This window comes from Gavialis gangeticus, unplaced genomic scaffold (genome assembly GCF_001723915.1).
Source record: "Gavialis gangeticus isolate Ggan-Ray unplaced genomic scaffold, GavGan_comp1, whole genome shotgun sequence".
Taxonomy (NCBI): Eukaryota; Metazoa; Chordata; order Crocodylia; family Gavialidae; genus Gavialis; species Gavialis gangeticus.
In genome coordinates, this window is record NW_017729025.1 from 150,133,000 (window position 1) to 150,151,977 (window position 18,978).

At 39.3% G+C, this 18,978-nt stretch overlaps 2 protein-coding genes across 2 annotated transcripts in view; both read right to left on the bottom strand.

Annotated features, from left to right (window-relative positions):
* Positions 1–603: 603 nt before the first annotated feature.
* Positions 604–5,096, bottom strand: LOC109299192 (mucin-5B-like). Its single transcript, XM_019519764.1, has 5 exons — positions 5,068–5,096; positions 4,196–4,324; positions 3,157–3,214; positions 2,465–2,570; positions 604–1,794 (listed from the first exon to the last, which is right to left on the bottom strand). The coding sequence occupies exons 2-5, from the start codon at positions 4,316–4,318 to the stop codon at positions 1,551–1,553; spliced, it is 531 nt and encodes a 176-aa protein (XP_019375309.1). The 5' UTR covers positions 4,319–4,324; positions 5,068–5,096; the 3' UTR covers positions 604–1,550.
* A 92-nt stretch (positions 5,097–5,188) lies between these two features.
* MUC5AC (mucin 5AC, oligomeric mucus/gel-forming) overlaps positions 5,189–18,978 on the bottom strand; it is a 61,113-nt gene continuing 47,323 nt past the window's right edge. Inside the window, exons 33-44 of the mRNA XM_019519987.1 lie at positions 18,254–18,975; positions 17,848–18,056; positions 14,931–15,102; positions 14,528–14,778; positions 12,770–12,953; positions 11,933–12,125; positions 10,735–10,913; positions 8,504–8,573; positions 8,057–8,157; positions 7,188–7,219; positions 6,342–6,519; positions 5,189–5,458 (exon numbers count right to left, since the gene is read on the bottom strand). Of these exons, the coding sequence (XP_019375532.1) occupies positions 5,268–5,458; positions 6,342–6,519; positions 7,188–7,219; positions 8,057–8,157; positions 8,504–8,573; positions 10,735–10,913; positions 11,933–12,125; positions 12,770–12,953; positions 14,528–14,778; positions 14,931–15,102; positions 17,848–18,056; positions 18,254–18,975 (2,482 nt within the window). The 3' untranslated portion in view covers positions 5,189–5,267. The remainder of the gene's footprint in view (positions 5,459–6,341; positions 6,520–7,187; positions 7,220–8,056; positions 8,158–8,503; positions 8,574–10,734; positions 10,914–11,932; positions 12,126–12,769; positions 12,954–14,527; positions 14,779–14,930; positions 15,103–17,847; positions 18,057–18,253; positions 18,976–18,978) is intronic.

Below are 18,978 nucleotides of genomic sequence, written 5' to 3' on the forward strand. Positions count from 1 at the left end.
AAATGAAATGTCATTGAAGTCATTCAGCACTCTGCATCTACTAAACTGCTGTAAAATGGCAAAAGTGGCACAAGAAGACTTTTGGCTTGGTTATTTCAGGATTTAAAATCTGAGAAAGCTGGGTTTAGGAACATGCAGCATATTTTTACAAATATGTATATATCAAGCTGATTTCTGGTGGCCCTAGTGCTTAGAGCCCTTACGGTTTTTGCCACCAAACTTGTAGCACGCAGAGTGGCTTATCAAGTGCCATATCAGGAGTCAGGTATCATGACGTGCAGGGACCTCTGAACTGGGGCTGGTAGGAAAGGGTAAAAATATTGTATTGCACATGTAGGGGATTTAGTGAAATACAAAAATCTAAAGATACAAAAGTTGCAAAATGCTTAAAGTTTATTAATCATCATCATCATCATCATCACTTTCCTTCAAAAGAGACCCCAAAACCCCCCCAAAACCAAAACAAAATAGAAAAAAGAAAATATCCCACACCCAGATATGCACTGAGGCTACAAAGTGGGGACAACATTATTGCTGAAGTTTATAGCCCAATACACCTATTTTTCCAAAAACAAAATAAATAGCAATAGTAAAACATTAAAAAAAAAACTCAGCTTCCTTGGAAAGAATTTATATTAATATAATTACTTTTGTTAAAAAATCCTTCATATGCCCCTTTTGACAAAAATATATATACTTCTCTTGTAAACAGTTAACCAAGAACTTGTAATAAAAATGTTCAAATTTTCATATCATTACTATGCTGATAATTTCATGTAAACAGAGAATATTCTGCAGCAGCTTTGCATGGTAGGATTTCTTTCTTTCTTTCTTTCTTTCTTTCTTTCTTTCCACAAGAATATTGATGGAAAACTACCCATTACAAATCACCCACAATCTTGAAAGTTTGAAGGTTTAAGATGATGCAGTTTCTACCGTGTACATTCTTTCACATAAAAAAAGGGAGGAAAATAAAGTTTGTATTTTTTCTGGTGTAGATTGCTGACATTGCTGGGATGAAAGCAGGTTTAACAGTAGTAAGTTTACTTCAGCGAAATGATTAAATGTTTTTAAGTTGGTATGGAACACACTGTAATGACTGTGGCTAGTGAAACTTCATTAACTACACAGTGATGTTTATTTTATGCTTGGACTTGCACAGTCACAGTAAAGAAAAATAAAGCCAAAAAAAAGAGACTACTGCTTGTGGCAAAGGTTTTCTATAAGAGCTGTGAAAATAGTTACAGTAAAATTTAACTTGATTTCACTGCATCAAAGGAAAAGTATCGGTCTTATTGTACAGCATCACTCAGAAAAAAACAAACCTCAAGATTTCCTTATCTTAGAACCTCTCAAGTTGCAAGGAAAAGATTCTCAAAGCAATGAGATGAATTGTTAGTGGAAGCTGAAATAATTAGGAAACAGAAATGTTTAGCATATATAGAGAGAACTTTATCTGTATGACCAAAATTTTAGCTGCTTTAGAGAAGATTTATTTCAGTCTATATTCTGCTCTTCCTGGCTTTGGTTCTTTCATCTGTTTCTTGGTTTTAGCCTTGCCATTGTTGCTGCCGGATCTGTTCCTGTTGCTGCTGTTCTTGTACCTGTGCTGGGATGGTATGACTGCTTTGTGGGATGCACTGGGAGCCCACACATCCACACTCATCCACATGGATGTACGAGTAGTCGATGCTGGTTCCATTACGGCACTGCAGGGTCACATGTTTTTTGCTTGTCTTGACTTCCTGACAACACTTGCATGTATGTTCCATCATGTTCGCCTCAGCAGAATATCTGATTGGTCCCAAAGCAAAACAAACAACAAAGAAAAACTTAGAGAAACTGGTACAAAATCCAGAATCTAAATTCATACCCCTTGCTAAATATTGCCAAATGCTGTATATGTGCTTTGAAAGCCTATTTGATATTACCCCTGTTACAACACTGTGTGAAATGTGATTATTGGTGGAGCTGTATGTGAAGAAGGTTAGTACTAAATATAAGGGTGGCAGAAATTGGCTGCCTGTGCAGACTTTGCGTTTATACTGCTGCTTTCAAGCAAAAATCGCAGTGCTGTACATGGATGAGCAAATATTACTAGGCATGTTTTACAGGTAGATGAAAAACTGAGGCATGAAGAAGTCACATATCCAGCCAGTTCACATACACAGACTGAGATCAACAACCTCATTTTTTCAGGGGCAAATCCTCAGCCTGGGTCCTCAGAGGCTAAAGGCTGTATTCATTCTGCCATCAAGCTTTCATCTATTAATAACTGATAGGTCTGAAGGTGATTAACCTCAATATTCAAGTCAACACAGCAGAAATAAACACCTGCTTGCTGGATGGATATTGGATGTATTAGAAAGGCATTGCTAATTTGCTCCCTGTCACCAGTGTAATGGAGGAGGCCACAAAGACAATGATATACAAGTAGGGTGAGTAATGAGCCTGTACCACTTACATTGAAGAAGCAGGGCAGTTTCCTTCACAGTATGTTAGCTCAATAGGTACAGTAGCTGTGCATTCACTCTGGTTGATGATGGTAGTGGTATTCTGTAGCTTGCAACCTGGATTTTCAGTAAACAAAGGGAAATAATTGAAAATAAGTAAAAATGTTGTGTGAAGATTGATGTATATTTGCCATAGACAATAACTGCTAGAAATCTGAGAAGGTGGAGCTGAAATGCCATTGTGACACCTGTTGTAATGACATGTAGTTCTTACTGCTTGAGGGTACTCCCTTCCTCATTTGCACCACTGGTACAGGGCATGGGCAGAATCAACAGTTCACCAGCACATTTCAAATGCAATTCTATTTGCTCAAGATGATTGTATCCAGGCAGGTTAGAGAATAACCAAGGCCTTGTCCCTTTCACCTAATGGTTAAAATATAGCAGCAGAGCTAGTAAGTGAATGCTACATGTTTTCAAAGGAGTTGTAGCCAGGTACTGGAAATATCCTATCCCCATAGTCTCCTTTCTCACCCCGATAGTAGGCATACTTCTCAAACTCACAGGCATTAATTCTGCTTCAAACCACATTTTCTTATCCACTGTACCTATTCACCAACTACCTCAAATGGCTAATCTGCTTAAAGACATTGTTTTCCTATGCTGCACATTTTGTTTGCACCACAAAATTAGCCTGACTTACCTTTGGGTGGTGTTGCGCATACTTTACAGCAGCCATCCTCAGACAATTTGACTCCCTCCTAGAATGGAGAAGCAGAGGGAAAAGGTTCAGAATTAGTGTCTGTGTATCAAAGCAGGAAGCTTCCCTGCTTCCTGAGTTTCTTTGGTGGTAGCAGGGATCAGTGATCTTCACTGATACAGGTGCTTATTCTAAAGCAGGGTATAAAGGCAGTTTAAAGACAGGGGGTAATGAGTACTATATTAATACATTATTAATAAGAAGTTTCTTCACAGGTTGGCCTGAAGTGGTACTTGATTCCCCCTCCTGTCCTCAGAGTTTAGCATTCTAATATTGCACACAGCAACACAACTTCTGAACACTACATACATGCTGCAAATGGACCATATTCTGAGACACTAGAATACTGCAGGAAAACGAGCATTCGCAAAATAGTTAATAAAATACTGACTTCCCACTGTCCTTTGTGGACCTGGTTCCAATCAGCCCTGAAATCTTTATTGAGTTGAATTAGTTCAATTGAATTCCCTTCAAAATTTGTTCCCCCTTCTCTGTCTCCTAAACTGTGATTCTTTTCCAAGGCACCTGCATGATTCCAAAGGCCGGTTCCACAAATGGCATGCTGTTAGGACACATGAAACTTTTGAAAATCCCATTCTTTATTATAATGTCGCATCCTCTACTACACACTACTGTCCTCTCTACTGTATACAGAAATATAGCATAGCTTAGGGAGGACATATTTAAAGCCACATGATCTAAATAATCAATTTTAATCACAAGTGCATCAAGAATGCTTGATTTATGTAATTTGTTTGTTTGTAGTATGTTTTATTCTTGTTTCACATTTTAACTTTTTATTTATTTGCTTTTTGGCTAAAGTAAAATTCAGATTCAGATGGGATATAAAAAGAGCTGCGTAGCACAATGCCTGTACTCAGATGTAGTCCTTTGAACTTGGTAAAACTGTTGTTTTGCCCACCTAGCCTTTGTCTATTCAATTTATTTAAATGAAAATGAGAATTAGAGGAGAAGCACTTACTGGTCCACAGTCTTCAGGATTCAAGGCAACGCAAGATTTATTTCTTGTGACAATGACATAGTGACCATTGTTTTCTTTACATTCATAGGAGGTACAGTTACTATCAGGAAAGTACCAGGACATTCCAGCCTAGAAGTAATTAACATTAAAAAAAAAAAAGTTAATAGAAATCTACAGATGAGTTCTTTTGTAAAAACATCTTCCAGTTGCCTTGGTTTTGTTGTTCTGCAAAAGACTGGTTAAAAATCCTCAGTGTCCAAATATGGGTATAATTTGTGTTGACTTCTGTAGCATTAGCAATAGCATTACTGTTGTAAGCTCCAGTCATTAATAGAATGAAGAGTCTAATTTTATCCATGCAAATTCAAGCTTACATCATTTCCCACTCCATATCTTATGAAGTACCATTAAGCAATTATGCAAAAGATTTAGTGGGAACAAGCTAGATATGGTGAAAATCTGGTTTGGAGGGGGATCAAGTCGGGTGTAAACAATCTATTGGTTTTGCTATTAATTGAGTGAAGGTACATATGCAAGAGAACATGGAGTTCTCCCTCAACAGGTTTATTGTACATGCGTGGAAAATGTGACCACATTTTTTCTTAGCCAGAGTATCTGATAATGGTGACAGAAATAACTTATATTGGGGGGAGAAAAAATTCTTTTGTACAGAGGCAACCCAGGTAGCAGGAAAAGCCTTTTTTTGCACAGGGGAGTGTGGAATGTTGTTTTTTGATGACATCATAAATTACGATTGTCTCTGGCCTTGTGCAAAGAACATATACTTCAAGCCACTTCTAGAGTTCTGAAAAAAAACTTTTCTTATTTTATTATATGCTGATAAATTTCAAAATATTTGCATATATACTTACTGAGTAGACATTTCCATTGAGTACACAGCCTGATGCATTTGCTGTAAGGGAGAACAAATATAGTGCCAAGTTTAGGGTTTGTTTTTTTAAAGAAGAAGAAAGATTTGAAAAGTTACTGGTCATTTTGTTGACAAAATCTGATAACAGAAGGCAACTGATTTTTACCCTGCTGCATTCAGTGTTTTATTCAACAATATTGTCTACTGAATAAGCTTTAGCAGCCCTATCCAGTAAATAACAATTTTACCGGCTGGTTCATGCACAATAAAAAAAGCCTGGTACTTACTGCATCTAAGGACAGAACAGCAACCTCCTTCTAAAATTTCTAAATATGGCTCATAGCCCGTTTCACATTTCTTTATGGATTCAGGGCAAAAGCTGATGTTGCAGCCTGTATAAGATGGGGGGGGGGAAAATCATCATATTTAATTACAGAATATTTGGTATTGTATGAACAAGCATTTCTTAGGTTTCTCATGCATAGTGAGCACTACAGCTGTACGAGCACACATGTATGCAGGGTAGCCTGGGAGATGGGAAGATAACCCTCTGTTTAGCCTTTACATTTTTAAAGGTAATGAGCTGTACTTTTAACCTTAATTCTTAACAGGAACGGGTTTAAAGGTTAGGAGAGTGGATTAGCGAAAACTTCTTTTCCTAAAATCAAAGAGAAACTTGAGAATGAAAATATATAAGGATGTGAAAATCTGGTGACTTCTAGGACTTCATGAAGCTTCATGAAACCTCTAAAGAAGTTTTCCAGAGTTTTCGAGATCTTGTGAAATGGCTTAGGCATTTTCTCATGGGAAAGGGTTTTTTTTTTTAGTGAAGCTTTTTTGTTTTCAGTGGCATTGTTAATATTTACCTCTAGTGGTGACACAATTTGTTTTTTCCAACAGTTAAAATGCTTAGAAATTTGAAATGACTATTCTGTAGACACCTGTGTTTTCCTTGTGTTGACAGAAAAAAATCTGTCTGGGAAAGGAATTGTATTTATTTTTCAAGGTGTTCCCTTCAGGCTTCTAATAAATGCTGTGAACAACTGGGATAGGGGAAGTGACCACTCAGTAACTGAAGCAACGCCTCAAATGCTGAAAAGTTATCCCCAAATTCCACACAAAAAATATCCCGAAAGCTTACAGAAAAGGACAGTTTTCTTGCCATTTTCCAATTGGTCTAATAAAAGGTATCATTTTGAAACTAAGTGTTCTAGTTTTTTGTGCATACACAAAAACATTGCATTTCTCACGTGAAAGAGTTGAGAGACTACTTACAACATTTGGTATGGGGACAGCATTTGTCATCTTTTGTCCATGTTTCCACAGGGACATACCCTGCCTTATCACAAGACACTGGACTGACTTGTGGACATTTGTGTGGTTCACAGTGCACTTTAACAGTGGAGTTGTCACAGAAACAGTCTTGGCAATCACTCTCCCATGTTGTTCCAGGCTGGAAAAACAGAAAAAATATTGCTTAGAAGAGAATCATCTGTTTGTAGTTGATTTATTCAGAGCTATAAGCTATACATAATGACATCAAAGTTTTTCATTTACTTTAATTTTTACAAAGGAACCTAAAATCCTGAAACACTATAAGAATCCACGTGTTCCCAAAGGTCCCTGAGCATAATTGCCTTTCTCCACATATTTTGGTCCATTCTTAGTTTTTGATGGAAATATGAAGGCATGCTGCATCTACCTGTGTGCCTTGAATGTGGGAAAAAGTATTGCATGAAATAATGGCTTACATCTTAGGTAATAAAATGGGACCAGTAGAAACTATGCAGTTGAGGAACTGGGGCTGCGAAGTTTTTGGCCACAACTACTTTTCCTTCTGTCCATTTTTTTATTCCTAATAACTTTTGTATGCCAACGTTAACCCCCCACCCTGCTCCCAGTATCTTAGATTACCTGTAATACTATTTGTCCTTATTTTTTTATGAGAGTCATGGAAACTTTAGAGAGAGAAGAACCTATTACTTGCAACTTAATCTCTCTTAAAATAGTATAGGTTTGAGAATTCAGATGCTTGCAGAATATTGGGACAGACTATTTGCAAAAAGTATATTTCCTCAAACCTGTTAAAAAGATTTGGCAAAACCTGATTTTCATACTCACCGCTTTGGACTCTCCATGTGGACCCACACAAGCTGAAAGAAATGAAAGAATGAAGACATGCATATTAATGCTACTGTCATGATTTAGCATAACAATGATGTCAGTAAGGTCAGGTAGTTTGAAACAGTGATATCTGAAAGATAAATTCTACTAGAGGACTAGGAGATTGATTTGGACACAGATGAAAATTTTCAGAGATGGGAGCAGAGCAGATTTACTGAAGGCACAATTTTAAAATAAAATGACCAGTAAGATGGGGACAGGGAAGATGTCAGAACTTATTTAAGTCATTTCAGTAAACAAGGGTTGTAATATGATTAAGATCATGTAAGTGAAAAGATTATTTCAATCTAGTGCTTAGTACACATTTATCTATAAATTAAAATAATCCAGGTGGCAATTACTATGACTGTTAATCTCTGTGGAGAAGAGCTGGAGGATCATAACAGTGCTGCATATCAGGACTGAGATGCTGTGAGAAAGCTCTGTAGGGGAATCATGTGTGGGTCATGCCTGCAGTGGGTTTGAACTGGTCTGGGTTATTGGTTATTTGCTTTCATAAGCAATGCTAGTTCGCCCTACTCAGCATTCTTTTAAAATCCAAGAGTGCAGTCCAGCACCCACAGATGTCAATGGAAAGACTGTTGATGCAAACAGACACTGGATCAGGGTTCTAGATAAATAACAAAAATATTCAGCTCTTATATAGGTTTTCTTCATCAGTAGATCTCAAAATACTTAAGCAAGAATGATGGTGAAGTGAGCTGGCCAGAGTCCGTGGCAAAGGTGGCAATAGAACACCAACGCCCTGCCTGCCAACCAAAGCCCTATCTGAGCCCTGCTCTGAGAATAAAGCACATAGTACTCACAGCATTGAGAGACACATGTATCACTATCTGAATGCAAGAAAGTCTTTCCTTCAGGGCAGAAACATCCTTCAGTTGGGCCAAGGCCGCTGAGTTGAACAGCCCTGTAACAGTAAGAAAGACATACCTTACTGTACTGCTTTTTCTTGTAGTCATTAAACAACTAAGTGCAGTCTGTGCAGGAGGTCACAGCCTACAGATAATGGATATATGTCACAGCCTACAGATAATGCATATATATGAAACAATCAGCTTTGTAAATAAAAAAAAATGGGAATTTCGGGTTATATTCTTAATTGATTTTTGGTTCAATAGTGAAATGATTCATCCCAAAGTCCTAAAATCACCAGGCAATATTTTTTGTGATGTGAATAATTGACTAGCTTTACTTGTTAAGGAACCTACATGACAAAGATCCATTAGGACACACTGAACTGATTTTTCCCATACCTTGGGTCACAAGTTGGAGGATTAAGAGGTCCACATGGCTTATACACTGTATCCACTGGACAGGTGAATGCTGTATGGAAAAGGGAAAATATACCTATATTAAATGCCTTAGAGGTGAATCTGTGTTACTTTTTGCAGCTAGAGATCCTTTGTATCCCAGTGAACACCTCATTTTTTCAAGCTCAAATTCTGCTAGTAGGATATTCGTTGGGCATGTCTACATGAGACACTACTGTACAATGGTTACTGCTCATTTATTTAATAGTTCTATAAGCAAGTAGTAAATAAATGAGCAGTAATTGGACTTACTGTGCAGTACTGCCAGCGAATGTCTTTTAAATGACACTATAGTGCAGTAGCCTAATAGTACTGTGCAGTAGCGTATTAGCACTGCCAGTGCTGTGACGTGCTGCTGCAGAATTATTTGGCTATTGCGCAGTCAGCACCTAATGTAGATGTGCTCACTTTCACAACTGTTAAGGATTGGTGGGTAGGCTGAGTTGTGACACATGACTTTTAGTTTATCCCTGTATTCTGTATCACCATTTTACACTTACAAGTGCCCAGTCCACTTTTTTCCCTTCCAGAAATCTAATAGTATAGTTTCATGTAATGACTAGGTGGGTACTAACATAATACAGTGAAATAGTGGCTTTCCCTTTCCCAAAACACAACTGGCCAGATTTTAATATTGGTTATATCTGGGTAAATCCATAACCATTTCAATTAGACATAGACACTAGGGATGGAAGGGACCTCACAAGATCATCGGGTCCAGCTGCCTGCCCAGTGAGCAGGAAGTCAGCTAGGGTCAAAGGATCCCAGCAAGATAGGCATCCAAATGTTTCTTGAAAGTGTTCAGAGTAGGTGCTTGCACCACCTCTGGAGGGAGCCTATTCCAGGCCTTGGGGACTCAGACAGTAAAGAAGTTTTTCCTTATGTCCAGCCTAAAACAGTCTTGGAGGAATTTGTGACCGTTGTACCTTGTTTTCTCTTGGGGGGGCCTGGTGAACAGGCATTCCCCCAGATCCTGATACACATCCCTGATGTACTTATAGGCTGCCAGCAAGTCACTGCCGAGCCTATGCTGCTCCAGGCTGAAAAGTCCATGGCACTCAACCTCTCTTCATAAAGGCTGCTCTCTTGCTCTCTGATCATGCACATGGCTCTCCTCCAGACTTTTCAAGTTTCTTCACATCCTTTCTGAATTGTGGACCCACACCTGGATGTAATACTTCAGCTGTGGCCTCATCAATGCCGAGTACAGCAGGAGGATGACTTCCTGGGGTTTGCTTGAGATGCATCGATAGATGCAAGCCAGAGTTTTATTCGCTCTGCTGGCGGCAGCATCATATTGGTGGCTCATGTTCATCTTGTGGTCAATCATGACCCCCAAGTCTCTTTCAGTCATTGTGCTAGCGAGTGTAGCACTGCTAAGCCTATAAGTGTGATGTGGGTTTTTTCTCCCGAGGTGGAGCATCTTGCATTTCTTCATATTGAATGCCATCAGGTTTTCATTTGCCAACCTTGCGAGCCTGTTGAAGTCAGGCTGGATCACCAGCCTATCCTCCACTCTTCCCCATAGTTTGGTGTTGTCAGTGAACTTAGCCAGTCCACTTCTGACACCAGAGTCTAGCTCATTTATAAATACATTAAAAAGAACAGGTCTGAGAACAGAGCCTTGGGGGACACCACTGGTCACTGTGTGCCATGTTGATTCAGTTCCGTTAACTACCACGCTTCGGTAAAGCTACTCTAGATTTATACTGATATAAGATCAGAATATCATATTTATAGAACTAGCTCCTTGATGCTCCATATTAACACCAATGTGAGTTAAATATGTAAATATTGTTTCCAAAGCCTGCATCCCTTGATTAATGTTCCTATTAAACCACCGAGATAGGAACATAATACAGGACATAGAAGCATGGGACTGGAAAGGGTCTCCTAGGTTATGGAGTCCAGTCCCCTGCATTCCCAAGCAGCAATTTGCCCAAAGAGTCCTAAAAATCAACCACTCTAAAACCTCATGTATAAGAAACACCAAGAACACCCTAAAATATGCCACTGGTAAAATACAGGGGAGGCAAGGACATTGCCAGATAGACTTGTTATGGTTTATAGCATATTATGCAATGATTTTGTGTTAGGACCAACTTAATATGTTCCCATTATAACAAATCACGTGCTTCATTATCACACAGTTTTTTTAATGCTACTGTACTTACGGCATGTCCCATTGGTTTCATTTCTCCAGTCAATGCAAACACCTCTGCTGGCACACCAAAAAGCATACATCTCCAAGCTTGAACACAGTATAGCGGGCTTCCTCATGCGACATCCATCAAAAACACAACCCTTGTAAAAAGGTTCTGGTGGGATCACCTTATGACATTCTTCAAAAACTCTACATGCAACAGGAAAAAAAATCAGTTTCACTTCATTTGGTCTGTATACAAAATCTGCTCTAGCCCAAGTAGACACCACACATGTATATTTTCTCCTCCTAAGAAAGGAGCTTCTTAGGGGAAATTTATCTGAGCTTGAAAAAGGGGCACAAATTGGGGAGAAATGTTCAAGAATGGAAAGGCTGGGAAGTTTGAAGCCATCAGAGCTATTATTTACAATGTACCTATGATTTAAGACTCCTATAGAATATAGTATCTATTTATCCATTTAGCTGTTAACAGACCAGACTCATTACTCTCTTCCATAGAAAGCATCTGACAAATTTAAAATGAAGTTATGGTTTGGAAAAGGATATTGGAGTATAAATAGATATACACTGGGTGCATCTACACATGTGCTTTAATGTGCTGGAGCCTATTTTACTGTGCATTAAAGCATCACGTAAAAAAACCCTGTGCAATTATGCTAATGCAGAGTAAAATAGGCTATGGCACATTAAGCATCACTTAAAAAATGTGCTTTTGGTACTGTCCATTAGGGCAGTCTAATGCATATTTATTTAGTACTTCACATTGAAGGTACTAAATTTAATGTGCATTAGGTAACGTGCGTTAATGCATGCATAGACATGCACACTGAAATGTAGATAGGAAGGTAAATAATTCTGTAGTTAAAAGAAACAATTTTGAGCTATTTTATGCAGCCCAGAAAATTTGAATTTTTTTACTTACCAAATCCCTGATCTGTTAATATTTCCCACAGAGAACTGTGCGATAACTCTGAAAAGCTCCTTCACATCAAGAATCATTTGCATAGCACTTTCATTACATTTGTTCTCTCATGCAACTGACATAACTGTTTAGCCATCAGAGATGTGCATCAGGAAACCTTAGATTTTGGCCTGTATTTCTTGAGGATATAATTCTTATCGCCCGCCCACCCCCACAAGCTTTTCTCAGATACATGAATAATTTTGCCTAAGTCAGAGAAGATCAAAGAATTCAGGTTTGATCTTACTTGCTCAAAATAATCTGGCAGGGTTCAGCAGTATAACACAGGATAAGTGGAGGAGGTGTTGTAATGGTAGGTGGTGGTGTCAAACAAGGCTGATTGTCATAAACTTTCCAATGATAAGCCATTTTGGGACAAGAAGAAATGATCTGACCATCTGGCAAGCGGCATTCATCTGATTTGTTATTTGTGCATGTGCCTGAAAGATATCAAAAGGAACCAGATGAGAAGGCAGGTAAGCTACTGACAAAATATGTGACATTATGCTAGGATCAAATTCAAAACTGGTGTGCATGCTTTTGGGTATGATCCTATTCCACTTATTAGCTGCTGAATAAGATGTCACCTAATAATGTGGCTAAGTGTAATCCTATTCTACCCTTTTCAAGTCCATGAAAAAAGTTAATACAAAAGATGAGGCATCTCTCTCCTGCTTGCTACTTTGTATGACTTAGCTTTAAAGCTATAATGATGCTGTGTTAGAGAAGTAGGTGCATTAAGGTTTTTTGAGGGACTTGAGAACACTTAGGCACCTAACAGATGGAAAGAATTGGGCCCTTTCTATGTTTAGATTGCATCGCTGAGAGGTAATATATTTTAATCTCTACTGAGTTTATTTAGTCTTGTTTTTCCAAGATTAAAACCAAAATAAAAATTTCGGTCATTGTAATATTTAGCTTCTGAGCCCATATCTTTGAGCAAATGGAATATCAGTAACCAAATCCAACAGGTTTCCTAATTTTAGTTTACTTCCCTTTGACAAATTCCTGTCAGTGATAATCCTGAAGAGCTGATGAACAAAAACAGAGGAAGTGGGAAAGAGAGGGGTTAATAAATCCTTACCACACTGTCCTTCAGTGTTGTTGCCAAATTTGCTGTAGGGGAGTTGTATTGAGAAGATGTATCCATTAAATGTGATGATGGCTCCAATCTCAGGTATTTCAGTAATCATTTGAATACCACGTGTGGCAATCAAAATGGCATCATGTTTGAAGCCTGGTTCGACAAGTTTTTCATTGAAATAAATCTGCATGTGAGGTTTAGAAAAAATATATGAGTGCAGGAGTCCCTTTTTAGTGTGTCATTTACCACTCACATTACTGTTCCTCATATTCCACACAAGTTCTTCATAACAATAATTCACATTGTTTAATTTTTCTCTCTGCTGCTTTACAGTCCCTTTGTGCTTGAGTTGCAGGATTAACTATTAAAGCAACCCTGTGCAATTAGCTTTGTTCTGCATATTAGTTATATTCTGTTTGTGCTGGTTATATGCTAAGATACATTATTCCCCAGCAAAATGTAATGACTGATAATATCATTAGTTACTGTATGGGGACAATTTCCGTTGTAGTAATTTTTATTTAATATAATGATTTCATAATTTTTATTTCGTAACTATGAAATTAAATGTCATAATTTTTATTTAATGACTACATTTTTGCTATTTAAACTAAACTGTTAAAGATACTGGGTGGTTACAAATTCTGGTTTTTAACAAAAGTATAAACATTTGGTTAGTGACTTTTTTCTGAAGGATTTTCCACATTAGAAACTTAATTCCTTTCTCATTTGACTGAGAGGAAGGTGACACAGTTACCTATTCTTCACATATTATTTTTCTCAGACTTGATTTCTGATCTGACTACAATTCTCAGCATGCCCATCTCTATCCCTGTCTGTAACTGCACCTGGAATTCTTGGCATAATTTCACAGAAGGAGATTGCAAGCACTTTTACATCTTTCCCTTCCACTCATCCTGGTCATTTAAGTGCCTGGTCCATCCCCAGAATCAAGGGCAGCTTGAGATAACCTCTCATTTTCACCAGCTCCCAACAACCACTTGGTATCTCTAGGGTGAAGCCCACTCTAGTTCATACCTTTCTCCTCAATCACATCATTGATTCAGGAAGGGAATGGGGAAGGAGTCATTCATGTGGATCGATATTGAGAGAGATCCATACTAAAGGGATAGGTCCCTATTTAGATACCACTCCTGGGCTGAATTCTGGTTTGTCTATTCAAGGGAAAATTGGTCCTGTGGTATTTATTTGTATTGCTTCCTAATGTTTTTACAAATATGCAGTATATGCATTTGCATGAGATGGGAGCCCTCTGGGAACAATGAATCTCTGTGGCAGTGAAGGATTGTGTCTTATTCTGTGATCCAAAATGGGATCTTTTGAATTTACTCAAGCCTTATTTAACCAACTCACTGACATTTGTGTGTGCACCTGTTGTGTGACAAATTATTGTAATGAAACTTTTTTCAGAGTCCTATACATTTTACAGTTCTACATGCCCCCTGCTTTGTAAGCCTCTTTCCTATTTTGAATGTATTTCTATTAAATGTATTAGTCTGTTTCCTAATTTTATTTATATTTCCAGTGACAAGAGGTCCAAAACCTTCTCTGATATATTTTATTCTCAAGAATTGGCCTGATCTTTTTGCCCTGTGAGGCTCTCTACCCAAGTTGTGTCTATATTATAGTGAACACTAATGAACTCAGGGTTTCAAATGAGTTTCAGCCTGCACACCCTGTTTCTCCTTGGCTGAAATGGGAAACATGGGGGGAAAACCCTAAAGAATTATAATTTACCTTGTTAGCCTGAACTCCACTACCAGTTTCACGGGTCATCACTATTTTTGAAGAATTGTAGAAAATAATAATGGCTTTAGGACAGGAAAGTCCGCCTTGTGCATCACAGAAATAATTGTCAATGTAAACCCGGAAGTTGTCGTACACAGGTATAATCTGCTGCACCAGGACATATGTGCAGTTTTGTAGGAAGGTGTAATAGGTTCCATCAAAAGTAAGGTAATGAGGATCCCCCCAGCCACTACATGTACCTGATAAAGAGAAAACAGTGTGAAAGGTTAAAATTAAAGTGAATTTAGAAATGAGAATTTGGAAACTGAGGCTAAAAAAACAATGGCACCATTTATTCTATTTATTTTGTGCAGTGTCAGGTGTTTGCCTCCTTAATTCACTTGTCACTTACATTGACATTCATAGTGGCGACAGCAGCCAGTTTCATCAGTCACCAATACTGGTGGGTATCCATTTGCACAGGTAATTTCCCTTGCAGGAGGGCAATATCTGTTTTCTACAACAACCGTGTCATTCTCACACTTGGCTATTGTGCAGTTAGATAGATTCCAAGTCTCACCATTCTGTAACAGAGAAAGGGAGTGGTATCACAAAAGGTTATAATTATACTTGAGCTTTATCCAGATTTGTATTTCCATGATGCTTGCAACAGGGGTGGAACTGGGGAGGAAAAAAATCATATATTTTTCTTTAATGACTGTCACTCATGCTTTACAGGTTTTGGAAACAGTTAGTTGTGCAGTACATTATATACTACCCAAATAACCAGAAACAGTTCTTCTGTTGCTACCTAGACCTTCTAAACCCATTCAGTCTGAAATAAAAGCCAGCCAAGGAGTATGGTAACCTAGAAAATGAGTTATACACAACTGAAACACTGTACAGACACACATAGCAGTTTAATTATTTCAAGGTTGCCACTGATTAGGAATGAGTTCTCAATTATACCTGGTCAGAGGTGTCCACACATACACTACCAAGGGTTCCAAGCACTGTTTTTAGGCTGTGCAATGCTGTTGAACTATCACCACGGGATGGTAGTGAGCACTTGGCCCAGCATGCCTCTCAGTGGCAAGTGCCCAGAGTTTCCCCAGGATTCCCTGAGCAAGGGAAAAACTTGCCTGCCTGGACTCCATGAAAGAGGAACAAGATGACATCAATTGCCTGCAACTGCAATTTTCTGAATCCTCGTTCTCAGTAGCCCTGAGTTCAATAATGAGCAATTGAATTTGATAAAGACCATTCCTACACTTTACTGCAATATGTATTGTCCTACCTGCCTGGACTCCTGCTTCTAGGCTACTGGGTGTGTGTGTGTGTGTGTGTGTGTGTGTGTGTGTGTGTGTGTGTGTGTGTGTGTGTGTGTGTGTGTGTGGGAGGGGGGTGGTGCTGCCAGAGTTTCTCAGCTTTTAATAAAAGTTTTCCTTAAGGCACTCATCAATTTACTTCAATTCCTGTCAGATGACCAGGGTTGGGTGCATCCCAAACTGATTTGGGAGTAGAGGAGTGGTCAGATGGCGGAGGGCCTGATCCCTCTGCCCCCCGTCCCCCTGATTCTGCATTCCCAGGGGGATGGGTACTCCTGAGGTTGCCCAAGGCCTCTGTCTCAGGCAGATTTATGAAGACTTTCACGAGAAACTCCTTATTAATTTCAGCTGCCCTCAGTGGACCCCATTCTGTGGCATCCCAGGCTGATTTGGGGTGGGGGTGAAGGGGTGGCCAGGTTGGAAGGGTGGCTACCTGGACCTTTATTGTTTAGTTTCAAACCACCTGGCTACCCTTCCACCCCAAAGCAGTCTTGGATGCACCAAACCCTGGTCTGTTGTGAGGAATGGAAAGAAATTAACAAGTGGCTTGGGGAAAAGTGATGTTTAAAAGTCAATGGAGACCTTGGGCAGGATTCGTGAGGAACACCTCCACCCCAAATCAGCTTGGGATACCACAGACAAGGGTCCATCACCAGCAACTGAAAGTCTTTGGGGGAAAGTGCTCTTTTAAGGATGCAGCAGGAGGCACACACCATGGGGAGCCCCAGAGGATCCCACCCTTGGGATACCAGAAGCATGGAGCCACCCTGCTTCTGGTGGGAGCACCATAGCCTCCCATCCCCAAATGGGCACATTGTAGCTAAGTGCAGGCAATAGAGGTTGGTGCTGTTGAGGTCTGACTCCGTACTAGACCAGCCAGTTGCCATGCAGAGATATGGGAGAGAGGAGTATGAACAGTGCAATGTAGGATGCCTAGAGGACCAACAAAACACTAGTCATGGAAAGCTTGCTGTCTGCATATAAAGCTGAACTGGTTCGTGAAGCACTAGTTCAAAATAATAGCTAAGTATGCAGATATACTTTTGAATTATTCCAGGAGATTTAGCCCATTCTGAGCTGGTTTGTTCATGTAGACACTTGTGGTTTAAACCACACTTAAAATTGTCTAAGTGTCATATCTGAACCCTGTGCTTCACATTTGAGAAAGTTAGGCATTCTTAACTCCAGGTATCATTTCTGCTTCAGCTGATGGTAACAATGATACTCCTGCAAGGGGCAGAAAAATGAAAGCTAAATCCTAGCAATGTATGTGCAGAATGGTGACATTCAGCTGTTCAGCGTTTAATGGTCTCATCAAGTTGAAAGAACACAGAATGCAACAAATTTTGAAGAGACATCAAAGAAAGTTTGTATAGGTAGTCTGTACACCCTAAGTCTTGGCTGTGGTCACAGGAAGTCCATGCCCTAATACATTTCCTCACAGGGTGATTGCAGATGACACCAGGGATGGTTTGTGTATGCAAGGACCACTATGACCATTCATATACTGGGCAAAGCTTCTACCCTGCAGCCCAACCAACTTTATGAGAAAGAGGGGAAGTTTAGGATGTATAGAGATGCTGGTAAGGGTACAGGAGACCAGGAACAAAGCTTTCCAAACTACCTGTGACAATGTCAAATTTTTCAGTCCTTTGCATAAGCAATGAATGCAAGTATGGGTGGGGGGCAAGCCTCTCCTTTACTTCAGTGTAAATAACGGCAAAATTGGGATCTTGCTGGATAAAGAATATCAACATTTGTGCATTTGAGTTGCAATTAAAAACACACTTTAGGAGATTAATTCTCACTGTCAGTTATAAAGTTGCACAAATAACCAAGTCTTACTAGAAATATCTTATGAGGGTTTGAACTCAATGCTGTAAAAAATAACTGAAAACATCAAATGGTATTTCGGTATTAAAATACATAAACATTCTACATTGATACAGATTTATTACCAAAACAACTTTGAAGACTAAAAAAAGAAAAGGAGACAAATACCTTTCTATGTGGCTTGATCTTCTGGCATCCTGTATGGGGTGTTATAATAGTAGACACGGTGACTGTTTGTGCAATAGTTGTTGCTGGTGTTGTTGTTGCTGGTGTGGATGTATTACACCATTCCTGGAATCTAGAAACTGAACAATTGCTAGTACAAATGGCGTAAAAAACACATCCATCACTGTCTGTGGTGTTGTAAATCACTTCACCTGTAAAATATAAAACCACAGAAAATAGTGTGCAACATGAAAACGAAACAAAAAAGGACAAAAATATTTCATTTAATGGATGGCAGATAATTGATATCCATAAAACAAAATTCTTGTACTATCCTGCTTAGTAAAAAATAAAAATTAAAGTGAGAAAAAATTACTTCTATTAATATATGAAATCTGTAACAACTTACCAGGTTGATAATACCTTTCCCAGACATGGCAGTAACAAACACTGGGTGTTGTTCTTCTAGAAATAACAGATGTTGAAGGTGTGCTAAATGCTGTGGTCCCTGGGATGGTGGTTGTCCATGGGCACTTGGGGTTTTCCTCACAGCACCTAATGCGAACCTGGTAGTTGAAGCATATCTTGAAATTCCCAACCTGATCCTCATTCTTGCAAACAAGGCCAAAACTGACATCACACTGCAAGACTTGACCAATGTTCTCAATACTAACATTAGGAAAGTTTTCTGCCCGACATTCAATGTCTTCAGGGTGTCCACAAATTGAAACTCCCGCTGCACTAAAGTTGTGATAGGTTTCCCAGTCTCCATCTCCAGGTCCTGAGGAGGGGGAATCAACATCAAGCCATTTGCTCCAGGTGCATATAGGAGCACAAGCAGTAGTTGCTGTAGTGGTTGCTGTAGTGGACGCAGTGCTTGGGGTTGTGATTGAGGGCCTCACGGTGGGTGGAGAGGCTGTGGTGCCCCTTGTCCTGGGTACTTGGGTTGTAGTGCTTGGAGTCAATTTGGAGTATGTGGGGTGTGTAGAAAAAAGGGTGGTGGGCTGGGTGACAGGTGTGACAGTTGTGGAGGTATGTGGGAAGGTCTGCATTGTGCTCTGGATGGAAATAATGGTCTTTGTGCTGGCTGTCATGGTTGTAGGTGGTGGGGATGTTTCTGTGGCTGTGGTTCTG